General features: G+C 33.8%; 2 protein-coding genes across 6 annotated transcripts in view; both read left to right on the forward strand.

Moving 5' to 3' along the window:
- The window catches only part of LOC100265191 (CMP-sialic acid transporter 2), a 31,402-nt gene extending 26,578 nt beyond the window's left edge, over positions 1-4,824 (forward strand). The window contains exons 14-16 of one of the 2 annotated variants that reach the window (XM_059738403.1): positions 1,749-1,797; positions 1,888-1,946; positions 4,464-4,824. In XM_059738403.1, coding sequence (XP_059594386.1) covers positions 1,749-1,797; positions 1,888-1,938 — 100 coding nt within the window. In that variant the 3' untranslated portion in view covers positions 1,939-1,946; positions 4,464-4,824. Of the gene's footprint in view, positions 1-1,748; positions 1,798-1,887; positions 1,947-2,674; positions 2,899-4,463 lie in introns of those variants that run through there. The other variant, XM_059738402.1, reaches the window with a different exon arrangement.
- A 3,184-nt stretch (positions 4,825-8,008) lies between these two features.
- On the forward strand, positions 8,009-25,657 carry LOC100257000 (probable E3 ubiquitin-protein ligase ARI8). 4 transcript variants are annotated; one of them, XM_002268032.5, is made up of 15 exons: positions 8,009-8,460; positions 10,118-10,242; positions 10,529-10,634; positions 10,792-10,882; positions 11,260-11,432; positions 17,886-17,990; positions 18,097-18,185; positions 18,806-18,913; positions 19,164-19,254; positions 20,783-20,872; positions 21,357-21,404; positions 22,083-22,154; positions 22,228-22,327; positions 22,412-22,538; positions 24,938-25,657. In XM_002268032.5, the coding sequence occupies exons 1-15, from the start codon at positions 8,101-8,103 to the stop codon at positions 25,209-25,211; spliced, it is 1,959 nt and encodes a 652-aa protein (XP_002268068.2). In that variant the 5' UTR covers positions 8,009-8,100; the 3' UTR covers positions 25,212-25,657. The 4 variants fall into 4 exon arrangements, with proteins under 4 accessions (XP_002268068.2, XP_059594388.1, XP_010646380.1 ...); XM_010648078.3 differs by having other exon boundaries at positions 8,020-8,460; positions 18,097-18,203; XM_059738405.1 differs by lacking the exon at positions 20,783-20,872 and having other exon boundaries at positions 8,010-8,460.
- The last annotated feature ends 3 nt before the right edge of the window (positions 25,658-25,660 follow it).

A 25,660-nucleotide genomic window follows, 5' to 3' on the forward strand; every position in this document is an offset into this window, starting at 1 on the left:
GGTGAGCTATTAAACCAACCTCAAACCATTGGAACCGACGGTCGGATCGACAAATCAAGTGAACTGGCTGATTTGTAATGAACCGAACGGTTCACTGCATGTCATTTTTTTTCCATGAGAGAGAGATAGAGAGATGGTGGGAATGGGAAGATTGCTGGCCGGCGATCAGCAGTCACGCTCGAGCTGCTGGTGGCGGTGAGGTGGCTGCTGCTCAGGGTAGGTGGCGCGGGTATGGTGAGAGAGGGAAAGAAAGAAAAGAAAAGGGTGAAGAGGAGGAGAAGAAGAAAAGAAAGGGGGTGTGTGGCTAGGGATTGGTGAGAGAAGAGGAAAGAAAGAAAAGAAAAGGGAGAAGAGAAGAAGAAGAAAATAAAAGAAAAGGGGAAAAAGGGCCCCAGTGGGGGGGGGATTAAGTATGAAAATGGAGGGTCCAGATGGGTCCTCTAAAAAATGATTGAATTATCTAAAATAGGTATAAATAAGTTTTAAAATTGGATTTTTTCAAAATACATTTATATTTATTTTTATCATTTAATTTGATATATAAAAATAAAATATTATTAAAAAATTTAACTATCTCTCTCTCTCTCTCTCTCTCTATATATATATATATATATATATATAATTTCTTATAAATATTTTTAATTTTAACAATATATAAATTATATATTTATGATGTCGCTGATTCAACCGCCGTTCAACCATCAATCCAACCAGTGAACCGATAATTTTTTCGATTTAGTGACCAGTTTGGTTCCGAAAACATTGATTAAAATATGCCTGAACATGCTTAGGATGGACCAAATTCTGAAGTTCATGGGGATTGGTGGTCCAAAATATTTTGTTCTTTACTTCAAAATATCATAAGAATATGTATAATGCCAAAGGTTTTTAATTGTATGAATAGATATTAAATTTGCATTTCTCCCCTTTGCCATTCATATAATATATCCTCAATCAGTTAATGTGTCTATACTCTTGCATAGGCTCACCATTTGCCTCAAGTGGTGAAGGCCCATCAGAAACTTTTGGGCTTCACCTGCCCATATATTTCTCCTTATTTTAATACTTACAGCTTACAAGTTATATAATGGAATGCCAGATGTGGAAAGTTACTCCTTGGTTACCTGCAGCAAGTTCTTGCAATACAAATTTCAACGAACTGAAGATGAAATTCAGATCTGTTATGGCTTATAGCCTTGAAAGTTTCTAGATATTTTCATTTTAATTTTTTTTATTGGTCACAATTGGATCAAAGAAACTATTGTTTGAACCTATAAAAGTTTTAACTATATATGTATAATTTATATTATTTCTACTCTCTTCCTTTTTCTAATTTAGATATGAAAATATGTTCAAAAAATCATTAATCTGATCATAATCACCAATGACTGTTCAATTTACATTTTGGGTTGCTTGATTAAACTGTTTGAGGGAGTTGATGGAGATAACAAAAACAGGATTGTAGTTTCAATGGTTATGATCACTTGTTCATGCTAGTTTTTCAGGAATCTCCTCAGTGGTTGGCATCAATTAGCATTATAATACAGCTAACACACTGACATGCTGATTAACTTATTTTAATTCTTTTTCTACTCCGGGCAAGTAGCCAAGTTCCCAAATTCCATTACCAGAAAGTCCTCTTCCTCACATCAAACTTGATTTCATTTTCAAATGGAAAAGAAGCATCAAAGATTCAAAATTCATTTACATACCTAAAAGGTGATAAACTCATACTACTGTTTTTCCAGGTCTAAGGATGCGTCCTTTATAAATATGGCAGCTGGGGCGAACGAAGATGTAAGAGCCTTCAGCTACAGTTTCTTTTAAATTCTATTAAAAGATTTGTGTGTTAATTTTTTTTTTTTTTTTTCCTTTTCCATTTTCCAGGCGAGTCATCGTGTTGAACCTGATGAGAAAGCACCACTTCTTCCCATATAAAATTCCAGGTAAGCATCTGTGTTTTGTTTTCCCAATTCATAAAACATTATTGTTGCATTTGTTTGACCGCCATACCTTCACCTAGTTCCGGCTTCTCTATAGTAGTTACCTGCACTTAAATCAACTAGTTGGAAATCATCATTTATGGAATAATTTGTTGAGAGCAATCAACAACCTTTAACCCTTAGGCTTAATCAGTATTTGAAAGAGCTAATGCTCCTAAGTCAAACCACTGTTAAGATAGCAGAGTAAATGGATGGCTCCACATACCAAATACCTAGGCTATAACCCTTGTCGGTATTGCTACTTTGATCATATATTTACTAGGATCTGTGTAGCTCCTTTAGGAACATGGCTGGTCAATGCTGTCCAATCATCTTTTTGCTTTCAATACAAGGTAGTCCAGTAGAAAATAGCAAGTAGGGAATCATTTAGTGTTAAAAGAGTGTTTCCATCACTTTCAATCATGCTGGATTTCAGGGAAAGTATATGTATTTCTGTTATTTAGCAACCCCATCAGGTTTTATTTGGTCTTGACTGCCATGCTTTGGGAAATTACTTTATAATTAGTATCTATCATACCCGGATCCTTCATCTTAACTCAATGTAACCGTGTCAAGACAACACGGCATAGGTGAGGGTATGGGATCCTTATCAAATACTCCTACTTTTCTCTGAATTTGACTATTTGATATTTGATTGATTGATTTTTTTTTTTTTTCAATTTTCTTAGCAGATAATTACATCGAAAAAACCAGTGGTCTGAAAGTGGACCGTCATAAAAATATGTGAGGATAAAAAAAGAAAAATAGAAAAGGAGTTCTTATCAAAGATATCTTTGTTTTGTTATTGATATTTAATTAGTTTTTTTTTCCTTTATCCTTGTCACTACGTCGTATTCAAATGTCTGTACTTCTTGTCGAAACCTTTTTAAGCTGAATCCCATATCCTAAACTTGTAGATATAAAGGATCAAATATCTAGACCCATATCCATACCTGACACTCACACCCTGAACCCATGCAACATAGATTTGTATAGGCGATAACTCTCATTAGACTTTTGACTGCATGTCTCAGAACTCAACAATTATGAAACTAGTCCTAATCAACAAAACAACCAGAATACCCATAAGCATGAATGAGAAAAACTGATGAGGTAGAAGTTGTATTGCTAGGTGTGCAATGGGATACATTTCTTATTTTCTGTTTTTAAAAACAAAAATTAGTAGTAAATTTTATATAAAATGCAGAAACTCTTAGAGATATACATTAAAAATGTAATAGTTTTTAACAATGGTTTAAAAATATTAAGGTATTAAAAATATTTTACTAACTCAAATTTTAAACTTTTTGAAAGCAATTTTTAAGGATGGTGGGTAAGTATACTTTTTGTTTAAGAGTTTGTGCTTTTTATGTAACTATTTTTGAAAATAAAAAACAGGAAGTGTATTCAAACGGCCACCAGAATTCTTACTTCTGCTGAGAAATTGATCTTACTTTGTTTGACAATAACTTTTGAGAGATTGATATATGATATAATATGGAAAAGAAGAACCAATCTGGGTTTAAATGCGGTAATTCAAACAAAGCTGTAGTCTGGCCAACAGAAAATAAATAGAACACCTAATATAATAACTAGCTCCCTCACATATAGATATTACTCGCTTTGGGCCAAGGCTTGTATGGTTTTAAAGCGTGTTTACATATTTATGAGAAACTTACTACATATATAATGTCGGGAACTTCTTTTTCTAGCTCTTATAGGAGATCTTGTACCTAGATACTATGTAAAATGTCTTTGCACTAATTTTGCAAGAAAATAAAACTATGATATGCTAACAGTTACGAACAAAATCTTAAGCGCTGGATCCCCTTGGAGTAGGCTAAAATGAGGTTAGGATGGGTGCATGATAAGGCATCAAAGGCTTTGCATTCATTGACTGGTGCCTTTATGAGTTGTAGAAGCAAGGGGGAAAAAATGTTCCTAAGCTTCAATATGACAAAAGAGCTCCAACAAGAAGGCGGTAGACCATATTTAACATGTAACAAAAATCATATACAAAAAAACACGAAAATGTCATTTCATGAAATGTTATTCCACATGAACATTTCACTGGTTTGTCCAACATATCAGTGCATCTAACTTGGCAAAAACTTGCCAAAGTAGGAATTCTTTTACTGTTGCATGAATGAGGACATTTTTCAGATACATGCACTCAACCCTGTGTTTTATTTTTCAAAAGAACATTGATTCTTTTCTCAAGAAATTGTGAATGATGAATGATCCCAAATAACCAAGAAGCAGTACATGAGGGGGCTTATGAAAAAGCCGAAACAATAACAATGATGCAGGTTTAGAAACGACAGAATCTGGCAGATATATCAACTTATCCTTCCATCAACTTCATTTGACCATAATTTGCTTTCCCACCCTCCTTTTCTGTTGCTCTCAATCTTTTCGGTTGATTAAGATTGTCATACTAAGCATAACTCCTGGCATAATCTCTATGAATTCCCTTTTCAGGAATGCTGTTTGACAGATGACATTCTTTTAGCTGGACTCATCAGGAAGTTAAGCAGATGAAAGCCAATTTCAGTAAACCCGAGAAATTCTCTCTTTCCTTCAGGGATCTCTTCATATCCATGGTAGTCCACCACCATCCTCAGTGTTTAGCCCTCAGTAACCAGTACATACAGTTGATCAACTACGCGCTTTCTGCTATACAAAAGGTTTTCTATACTGAGTCATAGCTTTGTATCCAACCTTAGATAAGGCATATAAAGTAATTATTCCGTATTTTAGCCCTACTCTTGTTAATTTTCTCAACAAATACTATATCACTAGCAAACATCAATATGATAATTGAAAATTCATTTTTCTTCAACGTTGTTGCAGTACTGATGGGTTGGGTTGTCTTCATGAGTTGAATCCTGAAATGGTTTGTTGTAATTTAGAATGTCTCCTTTGTTCTAGTATGGTAGTTCTAAAGTGCTTTCCCCCTCCATTCATTGGCTTTTAGGATCTTGTTAAACAAATTGGTCCATTCTTAGCCGTCATCATGTCGGCATCTGATATATACAAGCTTGTTAAATTACCAACTTTCTTAAAAGCTCATGCTTTTCACATATATTAAAAAGCTTGTTGAGTCATCAACTTTCTTAAAAGCATAAGCTTTTCATTTAGGCCCAAAATGACTATGTTGGAATATTCTTACTCGCATGCAACTCCATAATTGGCACTTGGAGAGATGAACAAATAAAAAAGTTTGTGTTCACAAATAAATAAACGGGAGAGATTCAAACTCAAAACCTCTTATAAGCTAGAGCTCAAATATCTAATCGGGTTATTGACTTTGTTAAGGTCGTATTTGGTTGGTTCTGATATAATATGAGATGAGATAAAAGAATGAATATTATATTCAATCATATATTTGATAGGAAAACACACTTGCCAAGAATTTTGATAACTCATGTTATAATGATTTGTAGACAGATTTTTAAAATCACGAGAATTGACAAATCTAACACATATAATATCGATCATGATAAATGATATTAAAGTCGATCCTTCATGACTTATGAAATTTCATACATATAAATGGGTAAATGTGATATTTCATATATGGAAGAGAAGAAGTTCACAATTTTTTTAAGGAATAGAGACTTTTAATCTATTCCTAATATTAAATACTTAAATTCATAAATAAACAAAAGGAATATCCTAACTACGGAATATAAAAAGATTAATTTAAACAAGTTGAAAGATGATAAAATTAAATAAAAAATAAAAAATACATGGAAACAATTTTTTTCTAAAACATACTTATTATAATGAGAAAAAAGGAAAAGTATTTAAAAATAAAATTAAGTTTTAAATTTAAAAAAAATTATTAAAAAAAACAATACCTTTCAAGAAATATGAATTAAATGGGGCTTCAAAAAACCAAGAAATAAAAATAACTAAAAAAACACACAAAATAAAATATAAAACTACAAAACCTAGATTATTAATACAAAGAAGAAAAAAAAATCCATAAAGAAAAATATTTTATTTTTGTTTTTTCAAATTGAAAAAATTATGTCTTTTGATCTTAACAACTAAATGAAAAATAGATTAAAAGAAAAAAATAAATTAAAAAAATGTATAAATGAACATTGATACATGTATATGATTTTTTCACATATCTAATGATAACTACATTAATTATTTTTTAAAATTTATAAAAAGTGTTAAAATAAAGTTGTTTTAGTAATTATTTTAAAATAGTACAATTAATATCATTCATCTCTCAGACCCTTTAACTAAATACAATTACCTTCTATTGATTAGGAATTTCATTAAATTCTTCTTTATCATTTTCATTTGTTATTTTTACTCATATCTAATCAAAACCTGAGGAAAATTGATGAAATTTATTAGATTATGAGTTCAATTATTAATTAAAATTAATGGAAGCAAAAGTTAGAGTTCAAAACCCTAAGACTGTGTTTTTGTTTTTGAAAAATACTAATGAAAGAAAAATAATGTTAAATAAAATGGTTTTCTCATATTTGGTTTTAACATGAAAAATACAAAAGAAAGTCACATATAATTAAAATTAATTGAAAATTTATACATTTTAAAATATTTCAGTATTTTATATAGGAAAGGAAAAATAAGTGAAATGAACTTGAAGTAGTAAATAAAAATAATTTATTAATTTTACATCTATTTTTTATTTTTCTTCAATTTTTATGTTTTAAAAGATTAGTTATAGTATTATAAGTACCACTATAATGAGGGCATGGCATTTGTAGTATTAAGTCATAGTCCGAATAGGAATTTGGTAAATGAAAATTTTCAATTATAAGTTTAGGTTTGAGGTATGAAATGACCATCACACCCTTAGAATGCGATGAATTAGTTTTCGAGTTAGAATTCTTGAGTTTGAGTTTAAACTAAGTTTGAATTTGTCTACTACTTAATCTATTAAAAATTATACCTAAAATCATTAATTATATTTGTAAAGCAATTAAATGGTCCCCTTGAAGTTATAATACGTGTCGTTTAGTACTCCCTTCTCCATGCCAAAAGACAAATATGAAGATGTCTTGACCCTCTTTTTTAACTTTGGTAATTGCTTTACGCTATGATACACACATTCAAAACAACTGCAAAGCTTTATTTTTATAAATTATATAATAATTACAAAAAAAAAATGAGGGGATAAATTATGGATTTATTTGGCAATGGTTTTTAAAATAATTCTTAAATATTTTTTTTAAGAATAGTTTTCAAGAATAAAATTTTATTTGGAAATTCAAATATGAAAAACAATTTTATGACTTAATATTATATATAATATAAAAGTTTTTAAAGCATTTCTATATTTTCAATTGTTTTGAACGACATTTAATAAAAAAATTTAAAATTACTTTAAATTTGTCTTAAAAAATAACTTGTTTTCTAAATAAATTCAAAAAAAAAAAAATTCAATCAAAATTTTAGGAAAACATGCTAAAAGTTTTATTAATAACTAATTATTTGAATTAAATGATTTTTTAGAGAAACATTTAGAGTATATTTGACAACTGTTTTCGAGATTTTTTTTTTAGAAAAAAAATCATGAAAACATGTTTAACAATGGAAAAACTGTTTTTCTATTTTTAAAAGTAAAAAATAATATGTTTTTAGAAAATATATTTTAATTATTTTCTAATGATCGTTTTAAAAAATAATTATATAACATATAAAATGATTTAAAATAAAACAATAGATACAGAAATTATTCTTAAAATATATTTAAAAATATTAAAAACATATTAAAAACGTTTTAGGTTTTCAAACAAACTTTTGTTTTATAAAATATAAGAGAATAGTTTTTAAAAACTATTGTTTACAACAATTTTAAAAAATAATTATTAAACATGTCCTTACTATTGTCTAAATGACTAATTTTTGAAAAAAAAGTTTCAAAATTTTTTTCAAGTGCTATTATTTTTAAAAATTTGTAATTAAGTTTTTGTTTTTATTTATGAAAAATTTATTTGAAAATATATAAAAATTACAAATAATCGAAAAACTGAAAAGAAGAAGAAGAAGAAGAAGAAAAAACCCCTTTCCCATCCCATTTCCATTCATTTTATCAATTATTTTTTAATAACAAAATAATTTAGAAATAATGAATTCAAATGTATTTATATGTTCTCAACTTCTTATTCATTTCTTAATCTTTATTTTTTTTAGGCAAATTTCTCCTGAATGTGCTGAAGAATTATGGCCCCTCCACTTGGCGATTAATTACCGCTTTGCCATCGGCTCCTCCATTTTCTTTCTCCTTCCTCTTCTGCGCCCTAATTTTTTGCAGAAGAAGAAGATGGAGTCGGAGGACGATATGCACGACGCCAACGATGCCGAGTCCCTCGACGACTTCTACAGCGGCGAGACTGCCGCCGACAGCGACGACCTCGACGCTGCCGACTACGAGTTCATCGACAACGACTCCGATGACTCCGATGACCTCACCTCCCACCGCTACCAGGTTTTTTTCTTTTCATTTTTTATTCATTTATCTTAATTCCATCCATTGCATTCCTTTTCCATTGATTGGGATTTTTGGATGGTTTTGGGGTTAAAATTTGGGATTTTGTTGATTTGTATTGGCTATTTCTCACAATGTTCGATCTCCTTTTTTATAAAATTCGTTCCCTGATTATTTGTGTTTTAATTTGATGATTTTTGTTCCATTTCTGTTGATTTGATTATTTTTATTTATTTATTTATTTATTGTGAATTTTGGATTATCCAGGGGTGGGTTTGTTGTATTAATTTGATTGGTTTTGGGAACTTGTTTTTTTTTTTTTTGTTTCTGATGGGCTTGACTTTGTTTTGGCGATTTGCACAATGTTCATTCTTTTGCTTTTACCATTTTTTTCTAGTATTCTGTGTTTAATTTGATGTATTTCGCTCCGTTTCATCTGATTTGGTTTTTGCTTTAAGGGGTTTTGGATTATTTTGGGGTCGGTTGATGTTAATTTGATTGATTTTGGGTTTTGTTTTCCTATTTTCTATCTTATGAGATTGACTTTTTGATGATTTTGCAAAAACATTCGCTCCTTTTCTATTATATATTTCATTTTATAATCACCTGCGTTTAATTTTCTGAATTTTGTTCAATTTTTGTTTGGTCTTTCTTGGGTGATTTTGAATGATTCTGAGGTTTTGTGTTGGATTGGTGTTAATTTGATTGGTTGTCCAATCATATGTGCGAATTTCATTCCATTTCTGTTGATCCACTTCATTGTTACTTTGGAAGTGTTTTTTAAGGTGGTTATTGCAGGAATATTGGATGATTTTGGGGTTTTTGGTGGCTGTTTAATGTTAATCTGATTCATTTTGAATTCTTTTTCAAAATGTATTCAAAACTAGTTAGTATTTAATTATGATCTCGTCTTGATTTGGGAAGTATCTTTTTAGAGGGTTATTTTTTCCAATTTTGCATGGTTTTTGGCTTCCTTTTTGTGGTGGGTTGATGGTAATTTGGCTGATTTTGAGATTTTGTATTTTGGTTTTCTTATGAGGGTGACTTGATTGTGATAATTTTGCACAATGTCATTCTGTTTTAGTTAATTTGTTTGATTTTGAGCTTGGGCAGATTGTGTTGGGGCTAGTTTATTTTAATCTGTATAGGAATTGAACTTAGTTGATTTATTGAAGCTGTGCCTGTGCTTCGGGTTGATATAGCCACATAGGAAAATGTTCGTTGGTTTAGTAAGACATGGTGATTGGTAATTGGTTTTTTGCTTTGTCCATCACAGAAAAAAAGACACTGAAAAGGGTTTTCTGATAACTTATTAAGGTCAAGGTTGGGACCCTGCAGGGTTTTGCATGTCTTTAGTGTATTCATTGCATTTTATTTTCTGAAGCTGGGTTTCTAAGACCAGCTCGAGTAGAATGGGGAAGAAAATTTTGCAATTGAATTTTGCTTCACTTTCAAACATTGAATGAGCAATAGGTTTGAAGTTGTTACAATTGGTTGGTGAAATAATTTTTGGTTTAAATTCCTCTAGCTTCCTCAAAACATTTTGCTAGTCCTGTTTACCACATCGTTTTCCACATGAGTAATGAACAACCTAGTTCCCATTCTATTGTTGTTGATTTTACATCTAAATTCTTACTGTTGTGGTTTCTTGTCTCAGCAAAACTATACCATTTTGACTGAAGCAGATATTCGTCAACGTCAAGAGGATGATATTACAAGGATATCCACTGTCCTCTCTATACCAAGGGTTTCAGCTAGCATCCTTCTCCGCCACTATTATTGGTAAAATTCTGTGAACTATGTGGCATCTCTTCACATTATCCATATGTTTCAGTCTATTGTTTCAATGGCTATATGTTCATTATGGTTGATACCAAGTGTTCTTGGTGCTGGATACTGATGTGCATGATATTTGCATTCAGGTGAAGTAACATTAGTTTGTTTATCGGGTTTCTGTCCTATTATACTGTACTCTTCATTGATCATGTTCTTTTCCAGCAGGCTTTAAGTTATGATGTATTATGGTGTCTTGATGTTCTAAATAAATTATGTTTTTTTGAATGCACAGGAGTGTCAGTAAAGTGCATGATGAATGGTTTGCAGATGAAGAGAAGGTCCGAAAGGCTGTTGGCTTGTTAGAGAAACCAGTCGTTCAATTCCCTAATGCTAGAGAGGTGAGGAGACACATTTTTAAAGGCGACTTAATTAATTAATTTGACTTTTGTGTTTTTGCCTGAAAGTTAGGAATGTGATCAACATTTTTAAGTGAGCAAATCTCTGTGCCATCTTCTTTCTGTGAAGTTCGTCTAATATATGTTTATGTTTTGACAGCTGACTTGTGGGATATGTTTTGAAAACTATCCTCGTGATAGGATAAGTTCTGCTGCTTGTGGTCACCCTTTCTGTGGTACATGCTGGGCAGGTTTGTGTTAGTGTACTGTGACATATATCCTATTATCTCAAGAATATTAAGTTTAATCCTATAGGAGAACAAAATAAAATAAAATTCATGCATCCATTATTGATGGTGTTGTTTCCTATCTGTTTGGTGATTTGTTTTGAGGTTACCTTTTCCTCTTCTTCTTTCATTAAAATGGTCAGTTATAGAAAAATGTCTAAATTTTGTCATTGGAAATGTCTGTAATTGATGTAATTTTCCTTTGAATTTCCTAATACTCATCTACTAATCCTTATGAATATCAGAAAGTTATCTTTCCTGAACTTGTTATAGTCTTATTTGAATTGAAATTTTGTTCAAAATTTAAGTGTTGTTTTTGTATTATTTTATTTTCCATGCAGGTTATACTAGTACAGCAATTACTGATGGTCCTGGATGTTTGATGTTGCGCTGTCCTGATCCAACCTGTGGTGCTGCTGTTGGTCAGGACATGATAAATTTATTGGCTTCTGATGAAGACAAAGAGAAGTATTCTCGTTACTTTCTTAGATCTTATATTGAAGACAATAGGAAGGTAATTCTGTGTTTAAAGCCTTCCAATCAATTACTTTCCTGTCTCACCAAAGTAAACATGTCTAGTGCAGGTTATTTTATTTTTATTTGTCAAAATTAAAATATTGTTTTGCAAGCAAGAGTGTGAAATTTTGCTTGCAATATCTTGTAGTGGGATATTTTTTTAACATGACGTATAACTTTGTCTGGTGCAAATACATTTTTAGTGGGATTGTGGATGAGTTTTCAGTATATTTTTTGATAGGCAAATGAGTAAATATATTAAAAGCGATAGCATCATATTAGTTTCTGTGATCCCAAGAATCCTTTTGTTTCATTTAGGCATCCTAACTTGGTTCCACTGAGAAGTTCTTTATAATCACTTGGGGTGTCAGGTAGATCATGAGTTTTTTGTCCTTTCTGTTATCTTTCCTTATCCTTTTATGGGTGATCATGTTACAGTTGTTTAGCATAAAGAAAAAAAATGGAAAAAGAGAAAAATGTAAGAAAAGAACGGAGGAGAATTTCTGGACTATCTCTGCATCCAGCAACTTTATTGTTTACCAGGAAAATCAGAAAAGACAGATATTTTTTTTTTTTTGATAAGTGAATCAAGATGTATTAATGAAGAGACGGAAAGTTACAAAGTTACAAAAGACAGATATACCCTTTCACTTGTTAACTACTTAAACTCTCAATAGTTATACCATGGTTTGCTGTTTTGCAATTATCTTTTATCTTTTTCCTATAAAAATGGAAAACGGAAAAGAGAAGAAAACTTAATTATCTATTAAATTGTGAACATTTGGATAAGGGGGGCCTTAACTTTTATCCTAGAAAAAGGTTAGGTTGGGTTTGAACATGGTACTGTCTTCTCTCCTAGCACAAAAAGCCTTTAGTGATAAGTTATCGCAACATGATTCAGGACCTAATCTAGGGGCATGAACCCCATTTCATAAATTGAGCTCTAGGCCCAACATGAAAATGACCAAAGATGCATGAGCTTTAAACCAATTATTGGGGACAAATGTCAACTTACATAAATAGAGAAAATTAACAAAATAATATCCAGCTTGTAATTGATAGTCTCCAAAATGTCTCATAATAAGACTCATTTAGCTTAAAAGTAGAGGTAATCATGTTTTTTAAAAGGGCAATCTTAGTACTATGGAAAATTCTTTAAACTCGAAATGACTTCCTGCATAAGCCAAAAAAAGTACTCTGCAAGAAGCAATCATTCGTGCTTCCTTTTTAAACTCTTTATAAGTAGAAAACTATTTTAATTAAATTACCCAGAACATATAAGACATCTTAGTTAGCTTAAATAAGAACTTTTGGCTTCCAAAAAGCTAAGCCAAACAAGGCCTACATATTCCAAGATTCACAAAGTATCCAAGTCAACAGAAACAAATATAGTTTATTGTCCCTAACTAAGTCAAACAACCAGAGTAAACTTCGAATATGGCTTCCAAAGCCCATCCCATCATGTCATACGTGGTAAGCATTCGCACTACTTGAAAGTGGTGAAAAACAAAAAACTGAGATCAAGAGCTCATGATTTTTTTATTTTTTATTTTGATAAGTAAATAAGATTTCATATATAAAAGAGACGCTAAAAAAGCGACTCAATGTATACAATACCTATACACCCGCCTTCAACAAGGCCAAAAAACAAAGATAGCCCAACACCACAATCCTACTTAGAGCCCAACTAATTAATAAAATTAGCTATAGTTAGAGGGCAATCATCTATGAACAACTTAGTCTCGGACCAAAAAGAAAGGATAAAAGAGTGTTTCAGTCTTTGAATTGACAACATATCATCCTTGAAAGCCAATTTATTCCTCGTCTTCCAAACCGTCCACAAAATGTGAAGAGGAACGGCTCAAGAGCTCATGATGATGGTGTGGGAGCAAATATTATGAATAGAATACGACTATGGGAATGAATTTTAATATCAAATCATTGAAACAAAGCTTTTTGAAGCATGCATCTTTTGCCCTGTATCGAAATTTGTGGTTCAAATCAAAGTCATATCAAGACATACAAGTCAAGGAATTTTCAATGAAGAAGGATAGTCGGATCAAAGGTGGAAGAAAAACTTCATTAAATCCCTATTGGAGTGGTCCCACATTTCACTAGGGATGGAGAATTACACAATGTTGGATTTCTTAGATAGCCTTAATTGTGGTTAGACATATCTTTATGAAGATTGTCTTGTGTAACTACTTTTTAGTGTGCTCTTTTTGAATCTTTTTGTATGCCGCCTATGTACATAGGGTGCATACTCTCTATTTGGTTATTTTTAATATTTTCTTTATTTGTCTATAAAAAATATATCATGGGTAATGAGTTGGTTTCAGTATAGACACTACCTTCAATGGTTTGATTAAGTTAAACTTTGATGGATAGCTTTAGGTAATTCATATTATTTGGGAATTGAAGGATCACTAAGTTACAATGTTGAGTGTCTTTTGTAATCCAGTAGGAGAGATATTGGTCATTGAGGTAGGGATGTTAGCTTTTTTGGAGGGCTTATTGCAAGCTAGGATTTTGGAGCTTTCCAATTTATTGGCAGAAGGGGGGAATTCTCCTGTAGTGATCTCATGGGCGTTTCAGTTGGAGTGAGGTCCTTGAGAATACAAAATGTTGCTTTGTCAAATTCTTTGAATTGGTAGGAGAGTGATTAGCCATTGAGGCAAAGACCTTATGTCTTTTGAAAGTCTTATTGTAGGCCAAAATTTTGCTTTCTAATTTATTGGTGAAAGGTTTGTTGTAGACTATAGTGATCTCATAAGTGTCTAAATTGGAGAGAGTTCCTTAGAAATATGACATGCGACCTATAACTGGAATTTGGGTTCTTTGTTTTCTTGCTCTGTGAGTTAGCTAATAATGTTGCAAATCAATTAGCAAAACTTTAGTCAAGGAGATGGTTTCTTTTGTAGAAGATTTTTTTTACCTTTTTGAGTTGTACATTGTTTCTATATTTTGAACATGTTTTGTTCTTCCATGATTTGTATTGTTGGTCTTGTTAGGTAGCCCCCTCCTGTATCATCATTTGTATTTTTGGAAGCTTCTGTCATTCTTCGCTTGTACTTAGAAATTCAGAACAATATTTGTTTGTTTCTAATTAAAAAATAAGTAAATAAATCCAATTAGGCTTCAACCTCAAAAGAAATTTCTAAAAATAGGACCTTGAAGATTAGTAAATTAAAATTTATTATATTTTAAGATTTTTTTTTGGAGAGGGGACTCTTTCTGATGGTTACTTCTTAGGCTATAAAAAGGAGAAAGGGTTTGTGTATGCATAACCGCATGGCGAGAGAGATTTTGGAGCTACCTGTTTTGCTTGGAGTTGATTATGATTGGAGTCTTCAATCTGTCAACCAAGATTTAGAAATCCTCTACCATCTTGTTTTGTATATCTTGAAGTTTAGTTGAGTTAATGACTTGATGCTTTGGTTTTCTTTGTTGTGGTTTATGTTAGTTTTCTTGAGTAATTGTCTGCTTGTCATTATTGCTTGTTCAATTTATTAGAAGTTAATTTAATTGAGGGCGAGATTGTTCTGGTAAGGGATGTGATAATGCCTATTATTCAGTGTCTTCATTAGGATGTGTGGTAGATTGTTTTCCATCTTTCTATTTGGGTTTACATTGGGGGCTTCATTTATGTCTATTGCGGTTTGGGACCTATGGGTGGAATGCATTGAGAGGTGTCTTGCTTCTTGGAAGAGGTGATATCTATTGAAAGGAGGTAAACTCACCCTTGTTGAAAACAGTCTCTCAAGCTTGCTTTTTCTTTTACTAATCAATATCACACTAGAAATACTTATGAGAGATCTCCTCTGGGAGGGGTGGAGAAGAGGGGAAGAAGTTCATTTGATTAACTGGTTGTTTTTACATTTCCTCATGGGGAGAGAGAGGGGTGGGGCTTGAGGATTTGGAAATTTGAAATCTGTGTGATCTTTGGAAAACTTTGCCAGGTAAGCAGTGTTGGAGGTTCACATAGGGAAATGATAGATTTTTCAGGAGAGCGGTTTTAGATAAATTTGGCATTCTTGTTTGATGTACAGTGTGGGAAAACAACATTCAAGGATTAGTTTCCAAGTCTTTTTTCTTTGGCAACCAATAAGGATTTTAAGTAGCTGATTATTGGACCACAGCATAGGGTTGGGGGCACTGGGGTCCTTGCTTCTTCAGAAGTTATCATGATTGGGAGGCAGAGGTGGTGGTATCTTTTATGGCATATATCTGAAAAAATTCTGCCCTAGAGATGATTAGGGGGAAGTTGTAGGAAGGAAATCGACTAAAAGGGGGTCCTTCTGGATTAAATCCATATTCAAGGCACTTTTTTCTTGGAATTTCCATTTTCTTTTGTGATTAAAGTGGTGGGTTCCTAGAGTCCCGACTAAAGAATTTTGCTTTCTAGGGAAGCAATGTGTGGCAAGATCCTTAGTTTTGATTTGTAGATGAGAAAAGGGTGTAACCTAGTGATTTGGTGTTGCTTATGTTGTTATAATGAGTTTTCTTGTCATATTCTGCTTTCATTACATGGTTGCTTGAGCAGTGTGGCATTAGTTTTTTTCTCCATTGTTGGGGTCTCATGGATTTTGTCTCAGACAGTGAAGGACTACTTGTTAGTTGCTATGGTGGGTTCATCAAGAAGAGAAAGGCTAGCTCTTCTGTTTGTTTTGGTGCTTTTCAAAGGCATGTAATCACAAGATGTTATGTCTGCATTTGAAGTTGAAAAGCCTCCTCCTCAGGTTATTGTGGTCCAATACTTTTTCAGAGTAGAGAAGTTTGTCTTTATTGGATGTCATAGACAGAATGAAGATGACATTGATTCTGTATGTGGGGCTTTTCATGGCCCTGCCCTTCTCCTCTGTCCTTCCTTTTGGGTTTTATTTGCATACCTCACTTATACCAGGCCATACTCTCCTTTTTGGTGATATATATATTTCCTTATGAAGGAATTTCTTAAGGACATTTAACTTGCCTTCATCTTAATCAGGATATTAGTTATCAGTTTCTTTGGTTGATGGTTATTATCATTTCTGCTATACTGTAATAATCATTTTACAGTCATTTCCTTTTTATACTTACATAATGAAAATATGGCATTTGGAAGCTGCGGAAAGTAATAGTCATTCATCTACCCCTATTTCTTTTACCTAGTAATATAGTCATTCATCTACCCCTGTTCCTTTTACTCTAGTTGATTTCATTTAAAAATCTAAAGCCTCTCCTAAAATAAAGGTTTTCACATGACTTGTGGCTAGTAAGAGGATTAATACCAATAATATGCTCTTGATGAGGAGTCCTTTCAAAACTCTTAATCCGGAGTGGTACATCATGTGCAAGGAGAGTAGTGAATTAATTTATCATCATTTTCTTCATTGCCCATTAGCTCTAGGTTTATGGCTTAGACTATTCAGCCTTGCAATGGGTAACACTATGTACAATGGCAGAGATGATGACCATTTCCTTTGAAGGCTTGGGGGATCATCTAAAGGAAAGGTTCTATGGGGTATTGCAAGCTTTCGTTTGATTTGGTCAATATGGCAAAAAAGGATATGCAAAGATTTTTAGAGTGTTAGGAGGATAGCAGGTGTAGTTTGGGACTTGTTTTACTCTTCATCCTAATTTTAGGCCTCTGGTAGTGAAGCCTTAAGAGGTTCCTGCTCAAGCTTTATATTGCTAGATTGGAGTCTTGTGTGCAAGTGAAGGAGGTTGGTTTGGAAGAACTCTTAAAGTATGGTCAATGCCAATTGAAGGAATAGTAAAGTTGAACTTCGATGGATGTCCTTTGGGTACCCCAGCACGCATTGGGATTGGTGGATGATTAGAGATCTTCAAGGTTCAATGATCAAAGCCTATTCTAAACTTACAGGTAAGGGTTTTGCTATTGAGGCTAAAGTTGTAGCGCTTTTGGAGGATGTTGTACAAGCAAAAGTTTGGACCTATCCAACTTCGTACTTTGGTGGGGGCGGAGTGGTCTGCTGTTGTTATCTCAAAGGTGGCTGAAAAGGAAAGAGGTTCATGGAGGCTTGACAGGTGGCTATGCCAAAATATTTGATATCTTTACAGAGTTGGAATGCTCCATTCAATGGATTCTTTGCTTAGCTAATCAAGTGGCAGACTGCCTAGCTAAAACAGGAGCAAAATAATTGGTATCTTTTGTCGGAGGTTATTTACCACCTTGAGTTGTAATTAGTGGTTGTTCAAGCTTTGCTTCATTTTTTTGTAACTTCTTTCAGTTGTTCAGCTTATAGGGCTTCTTGTTAAGAAGTCCATTCCCTTGTCTTGATTTGAGTTGTACATTGTGGAAGGGTGTCTTGTCCTTCTTAATCCTTTTAATTAATAAAAAAGATCTATTATGTTTCTCATTAAAAAAGAAAAAGAAGGCTAGTGAAAGTATTTTAATGTGTTCTTCACTCCTTCAGTGGCTTATAAAAATCTTTGGTTTGTTCTGTAGACCAAATGGTGTCCCGCTCCAGGCTGTGATTATGCAGTTGATTTTATTGTTGGTAGTGGAAGCTATGACGTTTCCTGCCGCTGCTCATATAGCTTTTGCTGGAATGTGAGTATCCTTAAATTGTTGATGAATTTGTCTATTTTGAAAAGCTTCTTTTGCCCATCTTGTTTTGTGTATGTGTGTGATACATTATGTGAACTTGAACTTGCAGTGTACAGAGGAAGCTCACCGTCCTGTTGATTGCGGCACTGTGGCCAAGTGGATTTTGAAGAATAGTGCTGAGTCTGAGAACATGAATTGGTTGAACACAATATCACAGTATCTAAATGCATATATTTTTTTCCTTTCTTAATTTCTTATTTATCTGTATTAAGGCAAAACGTATCAGATAATGCTGATTCAATTGAAGACCAAAAAATTTGAAGAAAAAAGAAAAGTAATAAGTGAAATAATGTTGGGAATAAATTTTTGTCAGTGGAATGTTGAGAGTAGGATCTAGAGCAATCTTTGTTTTATAACACTTCTATGTTTAATATAATCAATGTAATTTCTTGGTGGGATTATTTTTTCTTGTTTCTATTTTTGTCTGTTTTTCCAACTTGAGATAAGTAGTGTACTTCTGGTTGGTATTTGAACTTCCCAAAATTTTATCATTTCGTTTTTATTGTGTTGTATCATAGCATGTTTAAACAGACAAAAGCTTCAACTTTCAGTTAATTTATAATACAGAAGTTAATATGTGCTTGTTGATTTATTGTTGGGCCCTTGGCTCACCTGTGCGGTGCTGTTACTTGGCTATAGGATTTAATGCCTTCAGTATAGAATCTATTTGTGCAGGATTCTTTATGGTTTACTATAACTATGTTTAATTTTTTTCCATTTGTTGCAATGCTAAATTTTATGCATGTGATGACTTTCAGGATATTGGCTAATTCCAAGCCTTGTCCAAAGTGTAAGCGGCCAATCGAAAAAAACCAAGGTTGTATGCATATCACATGCACACCGCCATGTAAATTTGAGTTTTGCTGGTAAGTTTATATACTCTTGTTCTAGATAGACTCACATGTATTTAGGAGGTCTGGTCTTTATTCCATTTTGTATCCACTTGGCAACACTAGCATTATCAAGTTTATGTTTTTTTAATTTATTTATTTTTATATATTTTTAAATGTATAGGAGTTATTTTTTTTTCAAATTTTAATTCATATTTAGCTTTGGAGTTCTAAAAATGAACACTTTGTTTCTTCATGTATGCTCTTCGATAATGTATGCTTGCAGGCTTTGTCTTGGTGCATGGTCAGATCATGGTGAGAGGACAGGTGGTTTTTATGCATGTAACCGTTATGAGACAGCAAAGCAAGAGGGAGTGGTAAGATTTTTTTTTCCCTCGATATTTACACACTTTTTTTTTTTTTTTTGATAAATAAGCAAAAGAATTGTATTACGAAGAGGCACTAAAATAGCGACTCAAAGAAGTACAGTATAGAGACACTCACCCCCTTACGCCTAAACCCAAAAACAAGGAAACAAAAAACCTTCTCCCTCACCGTGAACCCACCCAATCTATAAAATTTATTAAGGTTGAAGGACCACCTTTTATCCACAATTTGGTCTCCGATCATAGTAAATACACAAAAGAAGCTTTTAGCCTTTGGATGGACAACACACTATCTTCAAAGGCAATTTTATTCCTTGCATTCCAAATGGCCCAAAACAAACATAATGGTCCCATTTGCCACACCGCATTCCTTTTTTAACCCAAAAAAGAACCCCTCCACTCTAAGAGGGTTTCCTTTACCAAAAAGGGAAACACCCAAGACACTCCAAACAAAGAAAGGAGCAACATCCACACTTCCCTTGTTTTTTTACAATGGAGAAGGAGGTGATTAATTGATTCAAACATTTGGCACAAAAAGCATCTATTAGCCGAAGCCTAACCCCTCTTTTGCAAACGGTCCAAAGTTAGAACTTTCCCCACGAAGCCTCCCAAGCAAAGAAACTTAATTTAGGCTGCACACAAGAGTTCCAAATAATCTTCAAAGGGAAAGAAACAAGAGAAACCGGCTGCAAGGCTCTATACAAAGACTTTACCGAAAACAAGCCATCATTCAAGTCCATCCACTTCACCCTATCTTCCTCACCCACATTAACCTTCTTCCCATTCAAGCAACAAAACAACCTTTCCACCTCTTCGATCTCGCAATCATTGGAAGGCCTAGCAAAACAAGGGCTCCAACTTCCCCCCCTTCCCCCGAAGCTGTCCAAACTTCATTTACCCAAACCTCTTTAGAAGTTGCTAGAGCAAATAAACAAGGGAAGGACTCACACAAAGGAGTGGTTCCACACCACTTATATTTCCAAAATCTCACCATCCTTCCATCACCCACCACAAAGTCAAAAGAAGGGGTCACTAGGTGCCCCAACTTTCTAATTGCTTTCCACAACCCAACGCCATAAGCCTCCCTAGCCTCACAAGAGCTCCACCCTCCTCTTTCCTCCCCATATTTCCTTCTAATCACTTGGTTCCAAAGGACCTTTCTTTCATTTGCAAAGCGCCAACTCCATTTGCCAAGGAGAACCCTATTGAATGTTCCAAGACTCTTAACCCCCAGCCCTCCTTTTCTTTTATCTAAACAAACGATTGACCACCTTACTAAGTGAGGTTTTTGCTCAAGAGCCCCACCACCCCACAAAAAATCCCTTTGAATCTGCTCCAATCTCATTCTAACCGTCCTAGGCAACTGGAAAATAGACATGAAATAGATCGGCAGATTATACAAAGTACTGCAAATTAAGGTGGTCCTCGCCCCCTTAGAAATGTATTGACGGTGCTACAGAAGTATCTTCTATGGCACTAATGGGAAGGTGCTGTACTTGATTTATTTTGCTGCTTGCAGTATGATGAGGCTGAGAAACGAAGGGATATGGCTAAGAACTCTTTGGAGAGATATACTCATTATTATGAACGATGGGCGACCAACCAATCTGTATGTTTGACTTTTCCAGATCCTCCTCTTTTGCTGTAATATGGACATTATTTCAGAAACCCATTATTTCAGAATTTAGTCCAAGATTGTCCTCATTTGCTGACTATTTTCTTTTTACGGAAACAAGTAAAAATGATAATTTCAAGTGAGGGACCAGATATAAATTTTGATATGAATCATTTATTGTAATTTGTAGTGCTTTCTCATCATGAGCATTACTGGAAAAGATGAAAGAGAAAAATAGAATTTACTTCTTCTTTTGGAGGAAGGGTGAGTGAGATTAAAAATGACTGCGATTCAATCTCAAGCAATCACCAATTTCGTACTTATCATGGATTGCTTTTTCTTTTAACAAATTCTGTTACTTCCATTTTGACAATTGCAGAATTTAAATCTCTGCACATGCATTACAGTGTCTCTTAACTTTTTTGACTTGTTAACATTCATCAAATCAGAGTTTTAATTCTTTCTTTCTTCACTGCAGTCTAGGCAGAAAGCACTTGCAGACCTACAGCAGATGCAAACTGTAAATGTAAGCAACATTCTTACCATATCTTCTAAGCATATTCTTGGTCAGTGCTGCTGGTACTAGGCTATAAAATAATATGGATCATTTATAAGACTGATAGGACTCATTACCAATTGCTTATGATGAATTTTAACTGTTCATCGACCTTCTCATTTTGGACTCCCCTCTCCTTGTCCTTTTTATTTCTTTTCTGCCAACCCCTAGCTTGGATATGCATGTTTACATTAAATGCACTTGCATGCCACAGAAAATCCTTTTAGGTTCCTGAAGTTTTCATAGGCCTTTTTGATAGGCATAACTGGTTCCACCTGTAACCTACATGTTCATGAAATGTTGGTAGCTGTTCTTTATAGATTTGATTGATAAGCTGGTTTGAGAGGTTGGAAAGTGTGTATCTTTGGCTATATTTTTATTTCAGTTTCATTCAGTGTTGCTGTGGGTGTTCTGTGGATACTTCCCATGCATTTAGATTGTGATCCCTTTGGCATTTTTTTATTTTACTTAGAAGCGCAAATGAATGACTCCCCAAGCCAAAACAAGTTTGCATGGCTATGAAACTTGGTAGGGAACAGTCTTGACCCTTCACACTGTTTAACAATGCTGCTCTTTCCCAAGAAACAGATATCTATTGTGCTCTTATAGCCTTTTAGAAAGCATTAATAGTTAGCTTTATTTTTGTAGATTGAGAAGCTGAGTGATAAGCAGTGCCAGCCCGAGTCACAACTCAAGTTCATAACAGAGGCCTGGTTGCAGGTACATAGTGGATTCTGCCATTGCACATCTTGAAAGGTACTGCTGTTTCTTCTTACTGTTGCCTTGTCTGCAGATAGTTGAATGTAGGCGAGTTCTAAAATGGACATATGCCTATGGATATTATTTACCTGAGCATGAACATGCTAAGAGACAGTTCTTTGAGTACTTGCAAGGTATTTCATTTCCCCCATCTCAAAAGTGGCCCATATTTCTTTTTGCTTTTCCTTGGTCAAACCTTTTAGCTGCTTGTTCCACAGGTGAGGCTGAGTCTGGCCTGGAACGACTTCATCAATGTGCAGAGAAGGAGCTACAAACATATCTCGATGCAGATGGCCCATCAAAAGACTTCAATGAGTTCCGCACAAAGCTAGCTGGGCTAACCAGGTGATTTCCTGTTAAAACTTTTCTTTTGCAAGGACCTCAGTTTCCTGTTTAGGGAAAGTATATTTCGTATTGGGAGGCACAAGAATCAATTTGATTTGAGAATCTGTAGTAGTGGCAACTTGATTTGCCTGTAAAAAGAGGGGGAAAAAATAGTGGCCACTTGATGGTGTTGGGACCTTTTCTTCCTTATAGTTAATTTACTATGTTGAGTGAAGATATTGATGCATCGAGATAAATTCAAGAAATTTTTAATTCCACCTTCAAAAAGGAAAATGCAATACAGATGGAAATATTGACATGATTGACACTGAAAATTTTTGAAGATGGAAATTACTGGGAGAACATAAATGGATTTGAAATGAAAATTTAGGAATTTTTAATACAAACATTGTAACCCATGTTATTAGACGAATGCAGTTAAAGATACCAAGTTTCCGCCTTTCAGTGAGCTAAGGGATGCCTTTCATGTCTATTTTTAATAACGTGTTTGTGTTTTGCCTCTTTTAACCCTTGTATGAACCATCCTATTTATCTGTGGTGTGACAAGACACACCATAGCTATCCATCATTTAAAATGCCCACATATTCCCATAGTACCCTCTCTCTCATGATTGATACAAACATCAAGGCTTCAAGACATTGAAAATTTCTCTGATCTCTCTCTTAGGTGGCCTCTGTTTATAACTTGATATACATTTTTTGTGTGTTGAAATTTAAGGTTCATTTCGGATTTATTTTCATGTTTTCCTAGTAATTGTTATCATCTTAACCAGTAGGTTTATCAATATCAGTACTCATTGATATTTCCATATTATACAAATGGTTTAGCTGTGATTATCTTTTATTGTAGCTCCTGTATCTACCAGCATGTCAGTTTTTCCCCCTATTAATTTTTTCATGAAGGATCTTAGCTCTTTCTTTTATGTTGTCTGAAAATGAAATACATTAGGTATTTCCCTTCCTTTTCATATAAGATAGGTCTTAACTCTACTTTTCCCTTTTTGCTTTCATCAGAAACACACTCACATCCTTCCATAATATACAAATCTGATCAAAACAAGAGAAGAAATACAAGCTAAACAAAGAAAAAAGTTTCATCTGCTGAAGTAATTGGGTTTTGTCTCAAGGCAATCCATGTGAATCAAAATTACGCTCCAAATGTAGGAAAGACAAATTTGAACTAGGCTGGTCACTTGTAGACCGGTGATGCATGTCATCATATAAGATCAAACCTATAGCATCATTGATCTTGTTATTGTGTGATGAGATTCGATATCTATAACCTTGATTCTGCACAGGTAGACCCAACCAACAATTATGATATTTACCAAAATGACAGATTTTACAGGTAAGAAAAGATATATCCCTGGCAATGACACCAATAATCCTAGGTCATCACTTTTAGGCAAAAGACAATCACCCTCAAAGAAGGCATAATAGATGCTCAAATTCTTATTAAAATTCTGATTCTTCTTAAAATGACTCTTTTCCTTTATTGAAATTTTTTCCTAATTCCTTATAGTTCCTCACAAGAATAGAAAAAATATATAAAAAAGAAAATATTATTTAGAAACTGAAAGAAATAAAAACTTCCCTAGTATCATAAGACTAAAAGAAATAGGAACTTTACTAAAAGTAAAGCACTACCTATAGAAATTTAACAAAAAGACTCTAAATAGGACAATGAAACCAAGCTAATCCTTGTTTCTCTCTCTTCTTTTTTTTTTTTTTTTGGTAGATAAATTGTAGGTTCCTTATCATAAGGATATGCCCACTATAACCCGTGGGTAAAGAAGAACCATTTTTTTACAACAAAAACTAGAGCGAACATATAATTAGAGGCTTAAAAAATGTAACCAAGCATCATCAATTAGCTCTGTACCTGATTCATACTAGAAAGTTCCTCTGGTCATTTACAAGTCGGAATTAGAACTCTTAAAAATTACAAATGCCAAAATGGGGAATAACAGTTGATGTAATCAGGAAAGCCCATAAGATATCATATTCGTGTTTTTTGATGTTGGGTTTTTTTTTCTTTTTTATTTTAAATGCAGCAAACTGAATTTTGGTCCTCCCTTGTTTTCCTTACATTAAGCTTTTCGTTCTCTTTTGTTTTATTTATATTTTCTTGCATTGATTTATAAAGTAAGTTGGAAGCTTTGCTACCTTATATGGTTGCTCCTGTTTAGCAGTATTCTAATTAGCTTATTTGTTTATTCCCCTCACTTTCAAATTGAATGGTAGTGTTATTTTTTGGTCTTAGTGTTGGGTTTGGAGTAGATAGTTCTAATCGTGAAACACTTGAAGGCTGATTTTGTTCCTTGTCCTATGTACTCTGTATGACTGCAACATTAGTAATAAAACATTTTCCATTATTGATTCATTTCCAATGGTTACAGTGTGACGCGAAATTACTTTGAGAATCTGGTCCGAGCTCTGGAGAATGGTCTGTCAGATGTGGATTCCCGTGGTGCCTGCAGCAGGACTGCAAGTTCTAAAAGTTTGGGAGGTGGGAGCAGCAAGGCAAGAGGTGGGAGGGGCAAGGGAACATCATCCCGATCAAGTAGTTCCAGTAGAAACCTTGATGATTCAGGCCATTGGTCTTGTGAACATTGCACTTTTGCCAATGTCAGGTCCGCCACTATTTGCCAGATTTGCCAGCAACGGCGGTAAGCCTCATTTCCACAACACAGAGGTGACTGGACATGTAGGGATGGGCTTTCCCTTTTTGGTCTAGTCAGAGTCTAATGGCAAAATTCTCTGGATCATTCCTGGGGCATCAATCAAGCAGCTCCAGAATCATTAACTCAATGACAAAGGGAAGTAGTACCAAAATAAGGATCGGCAGTGGGGAAGGAGAAAAACATAGTATGCCTTTTTCTGTTACCTATATATCATCTGTATATAGTTCCTGTTGTTGTCTGTGCCCCGCATGACTCTCATATTGGAGACTGATGAGAACACGTCCTCTGTAATTTAATGGTGTCATTATTTAGCTACTTAATAGATTTGTAGCAAAGCTTGAAGCTTTCAAGTGGATTGTACGAGTTGGATTCCCTTCAGGGCAAGTAGCTGCCTTGATCCCTGCAAGAACGAATAAATATGCATTACTTCAATCACCA

Source organism: Vitis vinifera, chromosome 7 (assembly GCF_030704535.1).
Source record: "Vitis vinifera cultivar Pinot Noir 40024 chromosome 7, ASM3070453v1".
NCBI classification, from domain to species: domain Eukaryota; kingdom Viridiplantae; phylum Streptophyta; class Magnoliopsida; order Vitales; family Vitaceae; genus Vitis; species Vitis vinifera.